Raw genomic sequence first — 22,059 nt, forward strand, 5'->3', positions numbered from 1 at the left:
GTGAGAAACAGATCAGAACTGCAGACAGCCCTGTTAACATTAAGATCCTAATACCATAGGATTAAGCTCTGGACTCTGGCTGCTCTATGAGTAAAAATGATGTCTCATCCTCCTGGTACCTCAATTCACATGTTAAACCAAACGAATATTATTATCTTGGAATATGCAAGCGCCATCTAGGAAAATAAAATCTAGACCAATGCTATGAATGCTCAATAAATCTGATCACTCAGGACAGCTAGGAAATCAGTTTACTACATTTATTAAAAAGAAAATGCTGAAGCAGGTCTGTCCAACTGAAGCAACCTTTATTTTTTTATTTGTTTATTTTTTTTAGATTCAGAAAACTTTATTTATACCGTATGGGCAATTCATTTGCAGCTTAACTAGACACTAGTCAGCATTCAAAGTACAATGTGTCAGATATAATCACTACAGAGTACTCATGAGGTACACTACCGTTCAAAAGTTTGGGGTCACTTTGCCATGCGACTCAATAGGGAAGTGACCCCAAACTTTTGAACGGTAGTGTACAATAAATAATCAACAATAAAACAATAAATACCAATACAGGCTGAGACACTTGTTAGCTCAGCTAAAATAAAGCAATGACAGAATAAATGCCAGTTAAAATTACTGCTGTCAGAGTTAAGCATGACCGCTGAAGGAATAAAGATGTAGAATATCTACTGGTTCTCCTTTGAGGAGCATGGTAACGCTGGCCTGATAGCATCAATGCAAATTCATTGGATAACACATGGTGAGCATCACTGATGATGGGCTTTGCTTTCTTAATAACCTGAAGCTCCCAGAGGGAAGACTTTGTCTTTGTCTCTTTGTCTGATTCCAGTAACTTTAAAGCAAGTTTTTACAATGGAGTACAGGCTGTTCTTATCCTTCAGAGTTAAACCACTGAACCAATAGATACAGGAAAATGTTAAGATGCTTTCAACAAATGAACAATAAAAGTTCTTTAAAATGGTCTCACTGACATGAAAAGAGTTCAGTCTCTTCATCAGATGGATTCTCTGGTGGCCTCTCTTGACCACAGACCCAGTATTAACACAAACATTAGCTTACAGTCAAAAACAGTGCCAAGATATTTGTATGAATCATCAATTTGGACATCTTCACCATGAATACACTCATTTTGTAGTTGTTATTGCTGTGTCTAAAATCATTGATCATGTCTTTTTAAAACATTCAAGTCAAGATATTTGTCATTGCACCAGCTGACAAAATGTGATAAGGCAGGACCATGTTCATACTTTGAGCCCCGAAGAAGGGATAAAAGGACATTGTCATCAGAATAAATTATTTATTTATATATAGTGAATGGTCATGCAGTACAATACATATTTGATTGGGTCTGGACGTGGCTACAGCTAGGATGAACAAGCCTTTTCTTAAAAGAGAAAAAATATCTTGACGGCTGCATTTCTTGTTTTAAAATAATTTAGAATTGATGGTACATTGCCTACATGCAATAAATTTAAATCACCTAATGTTTTTACTTTTTTTTATTGATTGTTTTTGTTTCTTTAAAAGTATTACACAATTTTTCAAGTCCTTAAAAGCTTTAAATGTTCCCTTTTTTGTTAGACAATAGCTTTTGTGACCTTCATGGTATGATTTGTTATGTCAAAAAATTAAATTCCAAATTTTTGTTAAAATTTCTAAAACATGTAAATAACAGTAACCATGAAAAGACAAACTCAAAAGATAGAAACAATTTCAGAGAACAGATGACTGTGTGCCTAACCAACAGTTGTGTGAGAAGAAGAAACACGGAACAGAGCCAAGAGCCGTAAAGGGAAACAAGTTGTCTCTGTGAAGCCACACACACTCTCATTAAAACACATTTTAATGGAATGATGCAATCATTTCTGAGCATTACATTTGCACAGTGTAACTCCATGGGTGCTGGGCCTCACATACGCCTTTACATCAAACTTTTCAAAGTTTATAATTGTCAGAGTAACATGAGTCTGAACTGCTTTATTAAATCAGCCAGATCCTCAAAGTAAACCATTTCTAGAACTATAATGGGCATAAATTAGCTGTGGATGTATGCTGCAAGCAGAACAAGAAATAGTTTTCCTGGTAATTTGAATTGGTGTAAGAAACATTTTAATATTTGTTGCTGAGTAAGATGGGATACGTAACCTTTTAGTACACAAACTTTATATAAGTGCATCATTAAAACTGGACAAGGGGAGAGAGCTTGAGTTTGTGGGATGCTAGGTGACCTGGAAATAAAAAGTAACAGAAGGCATTCCTGCCCACTGGCTCCATGGGTACCAGGCAGCCCCCACTCCCACTGCCAACTGCACAATGTCACATCACACAGACATAGCAGTTATTTAATACTTAAGACTGTTTTGAGTGTATTGCTGCTGGGCTCTTTTACAGTCTTTTTTTCACATCCTCTAGGGTTGCCACCTGTCTGTGCAGAGGAGTTGGTGTAGCTTACAGATAAAGGTAGCCAAATTTAGCAGTTCTCTCTGTACTGTCTGCTGTTGCAGAAAAAAGGGAGGTTCCAGGCCAGACAAAGTGTGGACCATCACCTACTCTACTCTGTAAGGGAAGCCCTGCTGGCTCCAAGCCCAGATAACATGGGGAGATTAAATGTAGGACTAGTTTCTCTGTTCTGCGAAGGTGTTCCAGGATGCACAAACAAAACAACTTTTTTTTCCCCCCAAAAAACAGCTAAATTGATTTTGTTTAACCATTTTTTTTCAGTTAGGCTTTTGTCTTTAAGCAGCTTCTACATGCAAACTTAACAGAACCATTTCCTAAAACATTGACAGAATTATTTACACATGCAAGTTGAACTCTGTGTTGTGTCTCGAGGAAGGAGAGTCGCTGCTGCCACACATATGACTTATGTGGCATCGTTGAGGGATGAGCTAAACTAGAAGAGAATGCAAAAAAGGTCACTTGCTGATGAAAGTAGGCAGGAGTTTTCTAAACACCACCTCATGTCATCATTTATCCTTCCCCCAGAGTCATTAATAGCTTTTTTTGTTGCATGAGAGTATCATTCATAAAAGCTGCCTTGTCAGTCGATACATTGCTACAGTAGTGAGGGTGCTGCCATCCCCTGATTTAGATGCAAAGAAATGAGCAGAAATATGAGATCAGCATTTTGCCTTCATTCGTTATTATTCTCTGAGGAAAAGCTTAATGTGTAGCTTTCTTCTGGGGTCACTGCCTTTAGTGTATGAAGTGTATAATGTAGGTCGTGCATGCACGCACAAAGATTATTTTATGACCTTCTAATGATGCAGTTTAAAGCAACACTCAGTATTTTTGTTGCTACCTGAAAAAGTTCATTTTTCTTATAATGCCATCTCTTCTATTTCTTGCCCAACTTCCACACAAGTAACCATGGTTACCATATTGTGTCTATAATTATACAAGCATGCTGCCACAAGCTGAAGTGAATGATTACAGTAATGAACATTGCAAAGGATAATAATTGACACAATTTCCAAATGTTTTCCAAACAGGGAAAACCAAGCACGTCAGTGCGGATGTCGTACAGAAAGCAGATACATTTTTATGAGGTCAAATTTCTTAGAAGTCATGTCTTACCATCTGAAATGCATCCTGTCTTGCCCGTATTGTGTTCTTCCTCCCTGTGCTCTCCTTCTCCCACAAGATGCCTCCACTTCACTGGGCTTAAAAATAGATATATCCCCCGGTGCAGCTCAGGCCTAACTTTATTTTCATGGGGGAAATGAAAAGCACACATACTGCGCTTGGGGGACATAGGGGAAAACAATAACCTTCAAGATTCAATGACAAACCCGTTTCTGTCTTTGTAAGAAAAGCATTCAACAGGGGAGCAAATGCCCCCCTCCTTAAAAAAAAAGAGGTATTTTACAGGGGTGCTGGTAGTTTTCATTCAGCTCATTCACTTTGCTTTTGATCTCAAATTAGTTCTTGCCATGTGCTGCACAACAGTGAAGGCTTCCCACTCCTCACAACCAAGGCTTTAGTAAGAGTGTCAGACTCAAATGACTCACAGTCAGTCATTTGTTATGGCAAGATAATAATCACATCTTTCAGTCTTCACGTGGCCATATGGATATTGAAATCCTACTTGCCCGATTCATTGTTCTTATCTTACCTTGTGCAAGCATGCACAAAGCCAGATATTGATTTTATTTCCTAGCTCTGTTTTATTTATCTGGCAGCGAGTAATCATCACATCTCTTCTCATCAAGGAAGGTAGATGACAAAAGAGAGGAAAATACAAAGTAACTAATAGACTGAATGAGCAAGATGGCAACATGGTAAAGAAATGGACATGGAGGAGAACATAACACAGGCTAGAGAAAGAGTGACAGACATGCAGAGGAGGAGCAGAGTGTAGAGGAAGGAGGGGGCAGGGATGTGGGAGAGATGCTAGTTGAGTCAAAACCCCCCAAGCACGCCTGATTTCTCTGTGAAAGACACAGTGCTGAAAAGATGGATAGCGAGTGCCCTCTCTGCCAAGACATGCCTAAGACAATGACATCATCAGTAAACTAGCAAGGACAAGAGGTGAGAGCCTTAGACTCACGATTGGATCTTTTATTTATTATTATTCACTCCCTTATTCATCATTTCACTTGCACTCAGAGTATCACTTTGCACTGACATCACCCCTCAGTCTTTATAGTTAAAGGGGTCGTGCAAACAAACCAGTACTCTTACCTCAACAGTCAGTCAGACTGTCACTTCTTGCTGATAGTGATCAGGAATAGTTTTCATACAATAATAAAATTCTCCCATAAACAAAATATATACTCTTACATAAATACTTCAGAAACTGGAACTGAATATACTGGCATGAAGCACTGCAGGAAGAAAAATAATCACAGGTTCAGGCTCAACAGGAGGCTACATCACAGAGCAGAAGACGGTTTTAATTCCTTCATTCTGTATATATTGTATAGAGTTAATACAAGGTTGTTGCAGGTGATTCTGGTCAACCACAGCATCACGGCTGCCGTTCCTTATCTGCCAGTCTCTTTGCTTTATTATGGAGGTAGCGTGCTTTGCCCTCATCGAAACGTTTCTGCTCATCCTCGCCTTCGATCTGAAGAAAAAAAGCAAAACAAAACATTTATTTTTAGATGCATTTGTCACATAAATTGCTGTAGATTTTATGTTGTTATAATATTTTTAGTGAGCATGAGGCTCTGATCTAATTTACAGCCCAGTGCTGCAGTAATTGGTAGCCAACATCTAGTGAAATACATAACACATGATTGAAACATGGAGAGGCCTGTCATCACTGTGCAGCATGCAAATTTAACATAAGCATGTGTTTGAGAAAATTTTCACATCAACCAATCTGGATGCTTTTGACAGGTCAGATCTAGAAAATTTTTGAAGGTGGGGTGAGGAAGAGCACAGACCAGGAAAAGGATAGCACGTGTAAAAGAAAAAAAGGGTCTTGTTTTTACAAAATAATTAAATGATTATTAGAACGCACAAATACTTCATTGATAAGAAGAAAAACTTGCTTTGAGCTAAATCACAGTCACAATCCCAGCATTATCAGTGTTTCTTCAGCATTACTGATTATTTATCTTTGTACAGTCATCACATCTGGTGCTTTTATGACTTTTACAGCCTGTTCATGAAATGTAAATAGCTTGGACAGAGAAACATTATCATCCGTGCAGGCGGTTGGCAAGGTGATGAGTATTCAGCTTTATGTTTAAGAACATGGTGGCGCTGATGTAGAACGTGATATAGAAGTACATTACATGTTGCATTCACTTGAATTTAGGCATCTTACATTTACCCAGGTAAAGGTCAGTCTACAGTAAATATTTGATTGTCTAGACTGAGTATATTTAGATTTTAGGGATGGTCTGCGTTAGGAAAAATTAAACTTAGTCATTTATGTATTAACAATAAGGTGTCTATGCAGATGCAGCATTTCACTTTTATTTACACTGACACCGTCAAAGATATTGCTATCATTGCAGTGGATCATCATACACATTATGTGCTACCACATTTACACCTCTGTTTTTATTCAAGTGTGAAACAAACATTTTACATTGTACCTTTACTTCCACATACTGTAGCTCAGCTTGGCAGCTGAATTGAAAAGTACATCTAGTCTGTAGGGTTAATTAGACTTCCTGTCAACAAATGATTGTCTCAACATTTAATTTTATGACATTGCCTGCTGTCCCATTACCTCACATGAGTGCATCTGTTCTGACCCAGTAGAGAGTGTGAGTATACTACAGCATGCATGTGTGGCTTTATATGTAAAATGCACTGTAGAAGTGAATGCTGGTATCTATGGTGTGATGGAGATCTTTTGATGTGCACACAGCAGGTAGCTGGCAACATCAAGAGCATCTATCAAGAGGGAGAGGGTGCAAAGCTGGCATATGCCACCTTCACTTTATGGACAGAGCAGGGTGTTAATAATACAGTATAATATCCTGCTAGGTACAAGCCCAAGGGTCATGACTCAAGTGTGATGAGAATATGAGCTATGAAAACACCAGTAGGAAAATATTATCAGAGAACAGGTTAAGGAACATACAGCTGTACTATTGGTTTGTTTTCTGTATACCAGTTATATAACAGTCAACATACTGCTCAGCCAGTTATGCCTTTTCCATTCAACTGAAAGTAAATGATAATTCCAGTTCATTGCTTTCAGAAAAAAAAAGAGAAACCAAGTTTCAACACAGTTCAGCATTTTAAAATATTTATTAGACATTGTTTTGAAAAACCTTACCTAACCATATACTGCTCAGAAATATGTTAACTAACTAAACTGAATTCATGATTTAAAATACTATACTTGCAGGGGAAGGCCTGTAACTTAAAATAAAAAAACAATCTTTAGAAAACCTACAGTTTCATCCTAGCCAAGTCTCAGAACATAGGAACCTTTGTCTATTTCTTCAAAATGTAACATATTGCAAAGTGGTGAAGTATCCATATGAATGGTAAATATGTAGGCCTTTACCTTGTATATTTTTGGCATTCTTAATTCCTAATTCAACCCAGTGGTAAGTGAGAGGGACGTAGCAAAGTTAAAGAATTGTGTAATATGCTGTGAAGGATATTTTATCAAACTAGTGGTTTCTTGCCAAGAAGTCTGCAGATTAGGGCCTTTACCAGGCAGTTTGCCCCAGCTAGAGCATGCAAGCTATCAATCACAACCATTTTAAAAGCAATGTTTTTGCACTACAAGGAATGAGAACACTACCTCTCAGGGGATGGCACTTTATTTATTTACTTTTTCAACCTGGAGTTATCTACATGAGAATGTGTTTGGCTGTGAGGTCAAGTTGACCCTTCATAGCTTCCTTAGACCCAGAGAATGCAGTTTGTCTTTCCTGGGAAGCCACACACTAGTGAAAATGTTTGGATTTGTTTGCTACACTACACAGGCAGGTTTTATGAGCAAGGTCCAGTATGATAGTGGCTTCTTGCGGAGACTGAAGCGAAAGTCAAGCCTGTTAATATCTGCAGCAGGGTGTTCTGTGTCAGCTAGCATTTCAGAACACTTTCCGCATCTACTATCAGGATAGGAAAATACAGAATAAATTACAGTGATGTTGCATAACTGCAGATAATGGGCTTATTTACCCAACAGAAACATTCTGTAGCAAAACTTCTGCCGTAGTCACTTTATAATGAATCAGATTCTGGTTAAAACATATACGACTGAATTAGAAGTGCTGTCATGTTTAAAACATAGTCTGTTTGTAAAAGTTTTCTCTCAATTAATATCTTTCTATCTGGTGACTGGAAAAGAGTGTGATGACCAGTAACTATCACCTTCCTGCCACTTCGAGAAGCCCCCAGGAATTTGTCTAGTCACCTTCTTATTCTGGATCTGATCGTAGTGCAAACACCACTTAATTTGAGGTGATGTCATGCTGAAAAAGCAGCATGTTTTACAATAAACAAATAAATAGTCCAATCAGCAGAGATTTTAATCAAGTCCCCCTGGAGAAAAGTGTCCCTCATTCTTAAATTTTTACAATCTCTTTGGTGTTATGATTGGTACAAAGCTGGAGGTAATAATGAGTGTAAATTATACTTCCGGGTCCACTGTAGGTGCAAAGTCAGAACTCCTAAGTGATTTTAATAAAGACCTGGCATCTTAATTAGGTTACCCACAGTCATTGCTCATAAAGACTACTTGATGCAAAATATAAACGTAGAAGCTTCATAAATACTCCTCACACCTTGTCCCAACAATCAGCAGCCAATGGGATCTTCTCTGCATCTGCACAGCACTATAGACATTGAAATAACTAATGCACACAAAGTAGTAGAAGGCATTAGGAAGAATACCAAGCATTTTCAGGTATCCATTATCTCAGTCCAAGATGTAATTATGAAATGCACAGAAGTTGAGGTTTGAAAAACAAAGAAAAAATGACTAGAAAAGTCCTGGGGGCGGCATGGCTCAGCAAGGTAGAGCGGTCGTTTCGTAACCCGAGGGTTGCTGGTTCGATCCTCGGCTAAGTCGGGTTCATGTCGAGGTGTCCTTGGGCAAGACACCGAACCCCAAATTGCTCCTGATGGGTCGTGGTCGAGCGCCTTGCATGGCAGCTTCCGCCATCAGTGTGTGAATGTGTGTGTGTATGGGTGTATGTGATGTATAATGTAAAGCGCTTTGGGTATCGTTCCAGGTACAGTAAAGCGCTATATAAATACGGGCCATTTACTATTTTTACCATTTACTTAGTTTTTTTTTATTTCAAATTATAAGGTCTTTTGCAGCTCCTGCATACTGTAGATTGGACATAATGTAAGAGTTATCACAGCAAAACCTTTCCCTGCATCCCTACCACATAAATGACCACCTAAAAAAACAATTTACAGGGCTGGACATGTTTTGAGAAAGGAGCTTAGGGGTTGTTTCACTAATAGAATGAAAATATATCTATTTAACCCTAACAAATTAGAAAGGTTTCAGGGATAATTTAATTTAATTGTTTTATTTATTTATTTATTTATTTGTTTATTTATTTATTTTATTTACAACAACATATTGAATCTACAATGACAGCAAAGATGGAAAAGAGTTTTCAAGTGGAATATTAGGTCAGCAATTCTGACAAAAAAAATTAAAAAGGAAAACTTCATAAATGGTGACTGGTTTCTAGCTTTCTTTTATGGCAAAACACGGGTATTGCTTTTGAATGCCCTGGAAAATGTTTAGAAGTTATTTAAGCAATGAAAAATTGCAGGAACTGTGATTCTCAGTGAACTATAAAGGTATTTCAAATTTTAAATACTATAATGAAAAAAAATCTCATACTTTATCTGCATATTGATAAAAGCTGGTTACAAGCATGTGACTTCTTGCCAAGCTAGTCAAGTTTTTTTCTGGTTGCTTATTCTGAACTGGTTTAGTTTAGTGTTATAAGTGGATTTTAAATATTTAATCTTCTGTGCACATTTATGAGTAAAGTAAAATGAAAAACCTCCTATTCATAATTAACGGTCCTTTCGAGATTCATAGACAGAAGTGCAATGAGAACAAATAGTACTCAGGTCTCTGTGTGGTGCTTCAGATTTCCACAGAGTCAGAAATACTTGCAACACTGGCATGAGTGCACCCTTTAACCCGTTTCTGATTGTCTTGAATGGGAGGCATCTAAAAATAAATGTACATCACTTCATGTGGACTACAGGAGGTTGCCATGACAACTGTTCTTGTTTTTGTGTCAGGAGAGGCCAGCTGAATCTCTGCCAGCAAGGAGGGATAGAGAGGGAGAAAGGGATGGAGAAAGGATGAAGAAAAGAGTAAAGGGGCAGGAAAAGAGGCTGGAGGAGGGAGTGGGTGGGAGACACAAGTAGAGGCAGTGGGAGTGAGAGATGAAGAAAGAGATCAAAAAGATGCATGCAGGAGGAATAAAACCATTAACAGAATAGAAAGGAATGACAAAATAAAGGAACAAAGCAAAATGTAAGAAACAAGCCCACTATGTCTTCATCGGGGATGAATGAACTTACTAATTTTGCATTTTGATGTTCTGTCTTTGCAGTAGGATGATTGAATGTACACAGTTATTCAGCAAAAACCACCCCTTTCATTCACAATCACACTTTGGCCTCAGTCTTGTGTCACCACAGTACAACCACATTCTACCAGCAGGTACCCAGTATCTTCTGGCCACTGGCAGAGAAAGCTATTAAAACCACCAGAAATCCGATTAAGAAATAGACTGGTCAAAGTTGCTTTTTCGATCATTTCCACATTAGGCCAGCATGCACATACATCAGTTCAGTACTTTTCAAGGGTATTTCCAGAGAAGGTATTCCCTGATATTCTCCCTGCTCCTGCTGTCCTTGTGGCCCACTTCAGCATTACCAGCAGTAAGGTTGCATTAGTGTCAGTCCATCTAAAACCCCCCACATACCCACACTCAAACAGTCCCTAGTCCCCCGCTGAGCTAAAAAAGGAAAATCTAAAGATAGTAACTGCAGTGAGTTCACTGGACAGAAACTGGGGAGGAGCAAATGTAGGGAAAAGCACCTGCAGTCAAAAATAGCAGAGGCAGGCCTTTCCATCAGGCTATTTATAAAACACAACTGGGGCAAAATCTGTCACAGTGTCATGAAAATTTTATTAGTGAAGGTCTGACATTTGTTTTTAGCTTTCAGGGGTGTTTATATGTGAAATGAAAAGAACCCACTGGAGGAAAAATTGCAAGAATAAAGAAGCTGGAAATTCATGGTTATCTTTTGGAATAAAAAAAGGCCTTGAAATTTAAATATTTGTCCTATCCACAGTGTGTATGCATAATGTGTAGAACACACAAAATAAAATGAAGATAAAACAGAGCTGGAATCTTTCATAGAATTTTGCAGGTAATAAAGTAATGTAGCTCTTTGTTTTATGTAAGCTTGATAATAACCAACAGTACTGCTGATATGGAGGAAAAGGAGAACTGAGAGACAACCTCAGCAGGCTTTTATAAAGCAAGGAGTAAATTAAGAGAGCTTTAGAATCTACGCAAGAGAAAAGTTGTTGTCATTTAAACTAATTTTTTTTATTTACAGTAACCAGTTTTTATAAAAACAATGAAATATCAGTTCTGTGATGATGACAGACGTATGTTTTCAAGGTGAGGTGTGGACAAAGGACCCGAATGCAGGGCTAGCCATGAGGCAGGTGAATAAGAGATGGATGATTTCATTTCTCCGGACTAAAGGCGCTGCTTAGGCATGAAAAAACTAACAAGAAACAGAACTCAGAAGCGGACTGACAAAGAAACTATGGCAAGGAACAAAGAGGTAGCTGGGGCATGGAAGACTAGGGAACAGTGAAGAAACTCTGATCGCAATCTGGCAGAGGACAAAAGAAAACAAAGCATGCACTGAGGAAGCAATAACAGGATAAGGAGCATTATCAATTAACAAATGAAACCAGGTGTGTAGAGAACAGGAAGTAAATAACAAGATAGCCAAGACCACAAACCAAAGGACATGATTTTAACATAGATCCAACTAGAACTAAACCAAAAACCCATAAACCGCGACATATGTTAAAGATCTGAAAGTTGTTTACTTTTTTGAATATAATTCATCTGCAATCAACAGATGAGAAGATCAATTTAATAACCGCCATGATGGGAGCTTCATTCCAGACTGCCTTAGCAGGAAGGTGTTAGTTTTTATATCAGTGTAGCCTAAACGTTGGTAAGAATGGTAAAAAGACATGATGTCAAATACAGTGTTAATATGAAATCAATATGTGAAGTTTTATGCTTTGACTGTTACAGCTTAAATTCCCAAAACCATAACAAATAAAACATGATATAGTGTAAAGAACAGGGAAATTTTATTATTATTATTTATCAGTTTTTGGTAGCAAGCTAGGTTTGGGACTGAAACCGAACTTCTTCACTCCTTGCTGATTAACTGACATACATGCCACCTCATCGTACTGGCAGGCCATTCATTGAGTGTTGTCTTTTGTGCTCACTGTGTGTGAACAGATGAACCATAAAATTTTTAAGGCTAAAATGCTCTATATAAGTGCTGACCACTTACAAAGCTAAACAGCTGCTGGCTATGAAACACTTTGTGCATCCAACCATGCAACCATGTTGATACTTCAGAGGAAAATCTTTTGTTTTCTGGAAAATCTCCAGAAGACATTCAACCATCAAAGACACTTAATGGAAAGCCAAATGGCTGAGAAATACACACAATGATGTAGTTTACTGGTCATTCATGCCTATGTGTTTTTTTTTTAATCATCCACTTCAGGGATCACCAGCTTCAGACCTCTTGAGCCTGTATCCTGAAGGTTTTCAGCATGTCCATGCTGCAGCACACCTGACCTTGACAACAAGTTGATGGACAACTATTTAATTGAACCAGGTGTGTTGCTGCTGGAACACATTGAAAACCTGCAGGACACTCACTGGCTCAAGAGGTCCGGAGTTGGTGATCCCTGATTTATATGGTATTCTATTTGGGATACAAAAATCTGTTTTAGCAACCAGACAAATGTAAGTTATTTGGTAAAATATTGTAATATTGGACAGTGAGAAAGATCGAATGTAAAATTGAATGATAACATTGGAGTCTTTCATGTTTGATATCATCTGTCCTATAAGGTGAAACAATATCATTAATGCATTTTCCCTTGCAGTCCCATGTAAACAGCCGGATGAAATTCAGATTCGGAATTGATGAGTTATTTCCTATATGAGCAACTTCTCTTTTATACACCAAAGATCAAGATCTGTGAATAGTTTAGTCGCATCAGCTGCATTAGGATGTCCATTCCCTCATTTTGAGTCAACCTCATGCCATGTTTAGGCTCTCTCTAAATAGTTATAAACCAAGAGATAGCGTTGAGTCAGCTTCATTGTTCCTCTCTTGCTCATGGAATTTGCGAAAAGACCACCCTCCTACATGCAGACCTATTCTATTCTATTCAATTCTATTCTATTCTGTCTTTGTCCAACATTTTCATCATTACACATGCACATATAATACATCTTTCCTTGTTTGACAAGTTACATCAGAGTGGTGGCAGTTGGCCCCATTTCCATTTCCATTTATAGTGTTGAGAATGATTTCTCCAGGCTGTAAAACCAGAAAGACTGTTTCATAAAACAGAGGTGGACAAAGAAATAGCAATGGCTTATCATGACTACAATCCCCAACTATTAAAACAAAGAGCTCGTGTAAGATGGAAAACCAGGCAATGAATGCACAGAGTGGGGGCAGACAATGGGCAGACCACTCGAGCACGCTTGTGAAAAGGAAACTGAGAATGACGAGTTTTTGAAAAGGACAGCCAGATGAGACAAGTGTTTGAAGCTTATTTCTATCTGACAGAAGCATCAGCTGAGAAGTCTGTTTGAAAGAAACATGTCATGAAGCCTAAACCTGATACTGCACCTTGAAGTGTGTTAGGATTTTTATGGTCAAAGGAGTTAACACAGCATTTGATGGCAAGACAGCATATCTGTAACATCCACGTTCAGACTGAACACTCATCTACACTGGTAGGCTTGCCTTTTCTCCAGCAAATTTCTCATCACATGATCCTTTATTTGAAACGTGGCAGGGCAGTGTTATGCATCACTGTTTTTCCAAAGGGGTTAAGGGGAGTTACATTCTGCACATTTCAGGAATAATTTATTATTTTGGTTTTAAAAAAAAGAAACAGTGGAACCTACAGAAAAGCTTTATTCTTCATTTTATTACCAATACTGCTGTATGGTCTTTACATTTAATGAACTTCCCTAAAGTAAACCTAAATTATTAGTACAGGTGCTAACTCTGTACAAGTGTGCACTTGAGGGGATGATGTCCTGCTGTTGGTCTCTGAAATTTCTTTGAAGCAGCCTACTCAGTCCATTCCACTGTTCTGAGCTGTTTTTCATTAAAAAGCAAAGCAAGTGGTATCATTACCAAATCAGGGTAACAACTCAGGCTAGTGTTTCCAAAATTAAATCAAGCAAAAAGCCACCCAGTCAAAAAAAAAAAAAAAAAAAAAAAAAAAACAAACAAAGAATTTAAGTGTTAATAAATGAGTAATGAAGACCTGCATTATTACAGTGAAATAAATACTAAAATACAAACAAAATCATTCTACAGTTCTGAATTCTGCATTTCATGTCTGGAACATTATCTTAAAGGCTCCACTTTTGTCTGCATCCAACTCACCAAGAAGATGAAACACAAAAACTGTGCAAGTTTGAAAAGAATAATAAAGACAGTGATAGTGAGCAACTGGCCCAGAAAAATAATTCTGAAAATAATGTGCTGAGTTAAACAGATGGCCTGTGTGCATAGTGTTTGCATGATAAACAGGGATTGGATCACAAGGCACTGCAAAGCCAGAACAAACAGCAGACGTCTCTTTCCTATCTGCAGGTAAATATGCACTCTGTGAATACAATAAACGCTGAGTCAGACAGACGCTGACGTCCTGGGATGTTTTGGGAATTCAGACTCAGTGATGATCTCCAGGAACAACAAGGGATAAAATTAACCGAAGAGAGTCTTTCACGGTGTGCACAAAATTCCCATATTTTACTGATTGAAGAAACTGCAGCAGAATTATCAGCAGTCAAAATAAACAAAGCTGAAAATCAGTCTTTAAAAAGTGATCGCTCAGCAGAGGAACATGAAGCATAATAAAAATCCACAACTTACCAAGGAGTTACAAATCAAACAAATCATATTGGACTCCTTGTCTGTGTATGAAGTGTGTATTAAGAGTTGGGGATGTAAAAATATATCCAGGATTAAACAAATCCTATACTGGAGTTTTCATAACAGACAGACTTCAAAGGAAGACTGGTTGGTACCAACCTTTAGAGGAGGAACAGGCAGAGGCTTATTGTCTTTGTCCAGCGAGATGAAGGTGAAGAATGCTGAGACGGCCCGATATTTCCTTTTTTCTTCTAACAGTGAAGCCGCATCTACCAACACTTCAATTTCCATCGATTTGTTACTGACAAAGGTGAGCCGTCCCGTCACTGTCACCACACAGCCTTGGAAGAAAAAGGGTAAAGGATAATGAAGCAGTTTTCAGTGTTTATAAATATAAGCAAGTAAAAAAGAAGAAGAAAAAAAAGAGTGATCATTCAGAGCCAGTGCTGCATAACAACATTGAAAATGTACCTCTACTTGTTGCATTATTTACTGATAAACAGCAACAGGAGACAGGCATAAACAATTGAGTTTTATATTTTTGTCACCTTTGCAAACATGTTACCATACTGTATCAGACACGTTTGCACAACTCTTGCTTCTGATTTCAGCCTGAGCTGCACCAAATCTATCGAATGTGTTTGAAACATCAAAAATGTTTTTTTTTTTTTTCTTTTCTTTTTGTCTTTGCAGTGAGATAGAAAAACAGTCAAGTACTAGTACTGGGCATTGCAAATGCGTTTCTTTATTCTGTTTGATGTGCCTGCACTGTATTATTACTGCTGTTGCCATAGAGACGAGGAGAGAAGGTGTTGTCCCCTGCAGTCTGAAACAGATCTGAGGTACATAACGGAAATCTTTTAATAAAGTAAAAGTCCAACGTGATAAAAGGAAGCAAGTCCTGCATGAAAATTTGTACAAAAGTAAGTTATTGTATTATTAAAAGTCAGATGTGGCTGATATAGTTTGTTAGGGTGGACCTTAAACTATGTTACTCACTGTGCTTTGTGTGGAGAATCCAGATAAAGTGATGATCATCAGGGCTAAATCTTATATTTAAAAAATTCTATATATTTTTTGTATTTTTAGAGGCATTAAGTCCATGAGCATCACTCTTGACTTTAGGGGAAAAGTTCAGAAAGTTTTTTTATACACCTGAAAACAAGACTTTTTACAATTTTATGCGTTCAGTCCAACCCTTTTGTTAGATGTACCACATGATTATATCACTATTAACATTAAGAAACTGAGGTGGCGACATCACAGTGATAAATAAAACAATGTTCTGAGTGAAGAACCTTATAAAAAAGGGGGGATTTAGTGCAATGACTGTATATCGGTATGAGGTAATACAAAAAGACAAGCCCATACACTAAAGCCATTTATCTTCATTCTTGTCATCTGGCGCTTTGAGTGCTTTAACGTGTCACCATCAGGAGCGAGTTTGTGCTCAATGACATAAAGTTTGTCTGGCACAGATGTATAAAGCTCAGCCAAGTGAAGCGTGCTCTGCTCAGTGACATTACACAAAAATGAGCCTTGATGATGGGTGTGTTTAGAAGATCCTCATAATTAATAATTGATTTAAGCAGAAAGTAGATCCTGCACTGAAGGTCAGTCAAATGGACAGTGTCCCATTTTTGTTTGGTATAGTAAAGCTGCTGTGAAATTTGGTGCAAAACTCATGCTCAGGTTTCTTGTTATATATATATATATATATATACAAAATATAGACTGAAACTGAACATATTTGCAATCTTTGCTGGAGAATTCATTGTTTGTTATTGTTTGTTGACAACTCTTCTATTTTATCTCAAATATGAAAATGGTTAAAACTCCATGACTTTTCCATTTTAATGTTAGGTTTCTGTATGAAAACAAAACTCTTCATCAATAAAATGTTATGATTGTACAAACAATGCTTGTTCATTGAAATGGAGCTGGAAATATATCAAAAACGAGACGAGAATTTTGAGCAGTCATGATGAAACGCTGTTCTCTTTTTTTCTTTCTCTCACACCTTCGCCCTCACCTTCAGCACTCTCTTCTCTCTCACTGAAATGTCCTTTCATCTGACATTCAGCTTTTGAGGTTTTATACCTTTCTTCTCATTATTTGCACCTCTGGCTGTTTTGCTGTAATGGATCATAGAGAAAAGCAGTGACTGAACTCTCACTTGGTACATCAGTGGCTAGCATCTAACAGCCAGACTGTATATACTCACTGCTGCATAATACCCAATATTTTTTGACATGGCACTGCAGTTACTTTCCTTTTCCAAAGTCTGTGGTTAGGGGTGGAAATGTGGGATCTTGGTGGCTTAGGATTTTTCACTCTGTATGGTTAAGTTTTACATCAATTACTACTATATAATCTCTTTTTACTTTTAAGCATTGTAGAATATCTAGACATTAAACAAACCTTGATCTGCTATAAATGCAAGTGAAAAGTTGTATACAATAATGAAAAACATCCATTATATAACTATCATTGAAAATTATTTAAATAGCACACTATTTGCGTGTTTATAATCAAAAAGAGAACTCTTGAAGAAAACAGGTAAACAGTAAAACAGCATATGAAGCGTGGGACAATTAAAAAAAATAACACTCATTCATGGAAAATAAAAAAGTAACACTCCAACAAGTAAATTATCCATAAATGATTAATTTAATATTTTAATTATTGATTATAGATTAAATTGATCTATATTTTAATTCTGCTGTTGTTTGTTTTGTTCTGTTTAGGTTTGGTATTGTTGTAGTGGCATCCGTGTCTGCAGCTCATTGCATGCCATTTTACTGTAATCAGACTTTAACTTTATTCTGTTTCAGATTTCCTCACAAGGATCTTTATTTGTCTTATTTGCACAGCATGTCACATGAAATGTGATTATTATCTGAGCTGCAGTGTTGCAGGTTTAGATGTGTCCAACATGACTGACATCCCGCTAAGGAAAGTGGGCTAATAAGGCTTTACGCAGTAGGACCTCCAAAACCCACAAACAGACATCAGTCTGTTTAATGTTGAGGGTCTCAGTTTCACACTTGAGTGTGTTGAATGTTCATTTAGTCTGTTTTGTCTTTACACAGGTTAAAAATGTTATATGGATGTGCTGGATGTCCTCAGAACAGGTCCATGACTTAGTCCGGCAAATCACTGCCTTCACCACCACTTTTACAACATAGTAATATAGACTTTATCACTAATTCAAAAGAAATTTGTTTTCTGCATCTAGCACTGCAATAACCAGTGTTCAGGAATACAATGCTAATGACACCTGAGTCTATATAGTACATGCCCTACTTACTCAGTTTACAGGTCACTCCATTTTAAATGTTTAAAACATCACCACCCTCACATCCTGCCATTTCTTGATGCTCAGACCTTTTTATTAAAAAAATAAATAAATAAATAAAAAAAACAACACAAAAACTGAGTGATATATCCTACCTGTATTGAAAAATACATGCACTGTAAACACAGAGCTGTTAGACCTGACAGCTGTGACATTTTCTTACCACTTCATTATTCAACAATGGGTAGAGATGCTGGTCTATTGTTCACATCATGTCCTGAGGTAATCACCAAATATGAATATTAGAACTGGATGTCTGGATTATATTATGTTCAGGACAGGAACGTGTAAGTGAATGAGCTGAGAGCAACAAGCAAACACTACAATGAAAAGACTACTTTCAGTGACCTTTAATATATTTACATGCTGCTGGAAAACATTGTTGTCCACAATTTTCCCCGCTAAAATACTCTTTGCTCTTTAATGCTTTTTCCTCATCAACAGTATTCAGTGACTATGTTTATAGTCATTATGTCAAAAGCATTTTAACCTGAGCACTCCTGTCAAATTTATCAGAACTTAAAACGTTTTCTCTCTGTTATTAGACATTAATATCCTCAGAGTTATTTTTATCTGACAGTTATTGGAAAAAATAAATTAAGTGAAATATGACAAAGGGTTTAATATCCAAATCAGGTCAGTGGCTGAACTGAACCATGCAGTTTGACTTTACAGCATGACATCCATCATTAACCACTGCTTATGTCTTTATGTCATTTTTTTAAAACTGCCACTGTTTAGATCGTTTCACCCATTTCCACTAGATAAAAAGACTGGTATGAGAGCCAAAAAGATAGAAGGGCAGAGACTTTGGAGGCACAGGTTACTCCAAGAAATGTTTTGTTGCTTTCATACAACATGAGTTGGCAGTAATTGCAAAATGCTATTAACATAAAAATAATAACAATAATCGTAATAATAATTATAATGTGATACCACACTCTGTTGTCAAGATAGTTTAAATGTGACAATGACATGAGTTCCATGACTGACCTGATAGAGAAGAGGTATATATGTGCATCTGCTGTCAATATAATGGTGTCCTATTGGTTTTACTTCAACAGCAACTGCCCAGTGACATTTCATATCACACTGTGTTGTCCAAACAGTGTCAGCAATAAAAATCTTTAAACAATTCTTCAACTTTTACAATAGAAGAGCACTATAAATAGGACAGTGAGATAGTCTTTCTTTCCATTAAGATGTCAAAGGCTTAGTGGATAATGTTGTTTTCATGAACAGACTTCAAAATGAGGATCTCACAGACTGAAAAAGGTTTTGTAGCAAATACAGAACAAATAGAGCTTCATCGTGAACTATGATCCATAAGAATATGTTTTCCAGATGCTTGTCTTACAAACTGCTAATGTCCATTCATTCATTCATTTTCTAAACCGCTTGATCCATTAAGGGTCGTGGGTAAGCTGGAGCCTATCCCAACATTGACAGGTGAGAGGCAGGATACACCCTGGACAGGTCACCAGTCCATTGCAGGACCAACACATAGGGGACAAACAACCCCAACACACACTCACTCTTAGGGAGAATTTAGAGTTATCAATTAACCTAACACGCATGTCTTTGGACGGTGGGAGGAAGCCGGAGTGCCCGGAGAGAACCCACGCATACATGGGGAGAACATGCAAACTCCACACAGAAAGGCCAACGCCCTCAAGGTTCGATCCTCCACTGCTAATGTTAGCTAACTCAATTTCAAGTTGCACTGTGTGATTTTAAAGACTGTTGAGCTGTTTAACATTGTCATGCAGTTTAGTAATGGGCAAAACAAATAAAATAATATTTAGGCATAACTGCCTGTAGTCTTATAGCAGCAAGTGAGTGAGAGTAATTCACATCCTGCAAACCTGCCAACATAAATGCAACAGTTTGTGCATTTTCTAGATGTCATCCTCACCTTTCTTGATCTTGTGATGGAAGTTAACAGCATCAACAGAAGCAGTGACAATCTTGGTGTTGCAGTGCCGCGCTGCCACAATGCCAGCAACTTCATCCATTAGCTTCATGGTTGTACCTGCATCAAAAACAAATTTTTCTTTACCTTCAAATTCAGAAATTCTTACATTGATAACTGTAATTACAGGAATTAACATAAAGCTAAAGAAAACACACAAAAAAAGCTGAAGTGGTGTTTGCCAGAAAACCAACCAAACCAACAAAACTCAAGAAAGACCCAGTCTAAGACATTACCATGAGTAAAATCATGAGTTCTAATTATAGATTTGACAGACAGGAAATAAAGCATTGATTAGAGGGGCTTAAAAACACCTCAGAGGTTGAGCCATTGCCATGTCAACTGATGTCCCACTTGGCATTTAAAAAATTTGGTTCTTTTATTTCAGGTATGTTACATGTATTAATGCAAACATTTAGGAACCCATAAAACAGCAACTACAAAACCTAGTATTTACCATGCATCCGCTTTAATCATAATTAATCATTTCACTCAAATTTGAGAGTGCATAGTTTATATCTTACATTACATGGGACACTGACCATCTCAGCAGTTTCAGCTATGCCAAGGCAATGTCGAAAAATTCAACCATCTTGACATAATCTTGAATAAAGAGATTTTTTAAAGACAATCACCAAAAGTGGACTGACAAATTTCAACAATTTAATCACAAAACTGTAAAGTTGCTTATGCACCAAACAGATGTGAAGAAACCAACAGGAGGCCCCCTGCTGAGTCTCCTGATGGCACCAGAATCTGAACAAATATTTAAACAGACACCAAAGGTAACTCTGTCTTAGAGCTGCAGCCTGTACTTATGTTAAGTTACCAACGATGGCTAATCTGTCATCTCGCTTCAGACAATGTGTGTATGACCAATATAAGAAGCCTCATATTTAAAAGAACAGTCTTTTGGAAATATTTGGACCACAAGGTGCACATAAACAGATGCAGTGTGTTTTTTTTTTCTTTCCAAGAAACATGACCATATGGCCTTATTGTAGAGTAGACCAATACACATTTTATTAACTTCCTGTATACTTGACCTCACAGTTTCTGTCATTGCCATGAAAATGAGTCACGGTTTGACACATTTGCATTGTCTGTAACATGATTCCAGTTATTTACACGACAAAGTATTTCAGACCCTTTCATGCCTGAAAGAGAAGTATATGTGAACAAAAAAAAAATGAAAAACAAGGACTTTGGGTGCAACAACCTATTTTGCTTTAAATATACAGTAATCACCAAAATGTTACAGAACCACTTTCTCACTGGCAAAACTTGCAAATTATCTGAACTGTAATAAAAAATTAATTTATTAATTAAAAAACAGCTTGCAGACTGAGGTATAGCTTAAAATCAATTAGTTCCCTCATGGAGACAGAGGAGTTTGCAAATCTAAACCAGTGCCACACACACACACACACAGCCTCGGATGCTGGTGTCATGTTTAAAGGTTTGCTGATTTCTCACAGAAAGTGGGACATCTTGTATGCAGTGGGTGGGATGGAGATGAGAGAAAGAAGAGGATGACATCTGCTTCTCATCTCAGAGACAGTCTGTAAGCATGTGTGTTTGTAAATGTATACTCATTTAAAGATAGTCAGGCCCTCTGTTACACACTCCAGTTGCACTAGTCGTTTCCTTTCGGGCTGCATTATATATCCCAATGTTTAAGAAAATCAATAAATCTACTTAACAGAAACTGATTTTGCTCCCAAAGGTTTCTACCATCTGCACTGTGTGGCCCTATTTAAGACAGCCAAATGTGTGGGAGTACAGACAGCATGTGCTGCTTGCTCCCAAATGCAGCATTCACTGTGAAAGTGAGCCCACTGAGTTGATTAAGAATTAAACATGCTATTACTTTGACTGCCCCACACAAATAGCTGAGAGTATTATTTTAATTTTTCTCTTGATAAAATATACAAGTACATTCTAATGCATACTCATTATCGGGCACATGCACTTGTTTATAAATCTCCGAACAGATAGTTCAAAATTTCCGCAGAGATGCTGAATCAAGCTCTGACTTTGATGTGTAATC

At 37.4% G+C, this 22,059-nt stretch overlaps 1 protein-coding gene across 5 annotated transcripts in view; it reads right to left on the reverse strand.

The window, feature by feature from the left end:
* Positions 1 to 535: 535 nt before the first annotated feature.
* Positions 536 to 22,059, reverse strand: part of acot7 (acyl-CoA thioesterase 7) — a 53,360-nt gene continuing 31,836 nt past the window's right edge. For all 5 annotated transcript variants that reach the window (XM_042004667.1, XM_042004668.1, XM_042004664.1 and 2 more), the window contains 3 exons: positions 19,953 to 20,069; positions 14,839 to 15,020; positions 536 to 5,089 (listed from right to left, as the gene is read on the reverse strand). In XM_042004667.1, coding sequence (XP_041860601.1) covers positions 4,991 to 5,089; positions 14,839 to 15,020; positions 19,953 to 20,069 — 398 coding nt within the window. In that variant the 3' untranslated portion in view covers positions 536 to 4,990. The remainder of the gene's footprint in view (positions 5,090 to 14,838; positions 15,021 to 19,952; positions 20,070 to 22,059) is intronic.

This window comes from Melanotaenia boesemani, chromosome 13, assembly GCF_017639745.1.
Source record: "Melanotaenia boesemani isolate fMelBoe1 chromosome 13, fMelBoe1.pri, whole genome shotgun sequence".
Taxonomy (NCBI): Eukaryota; Metazoa; Chordata; class Actinopteri; order Atheriniformes; family Melanotaeniidae; genus Melanotaenia; species Melanotaenia boesemani.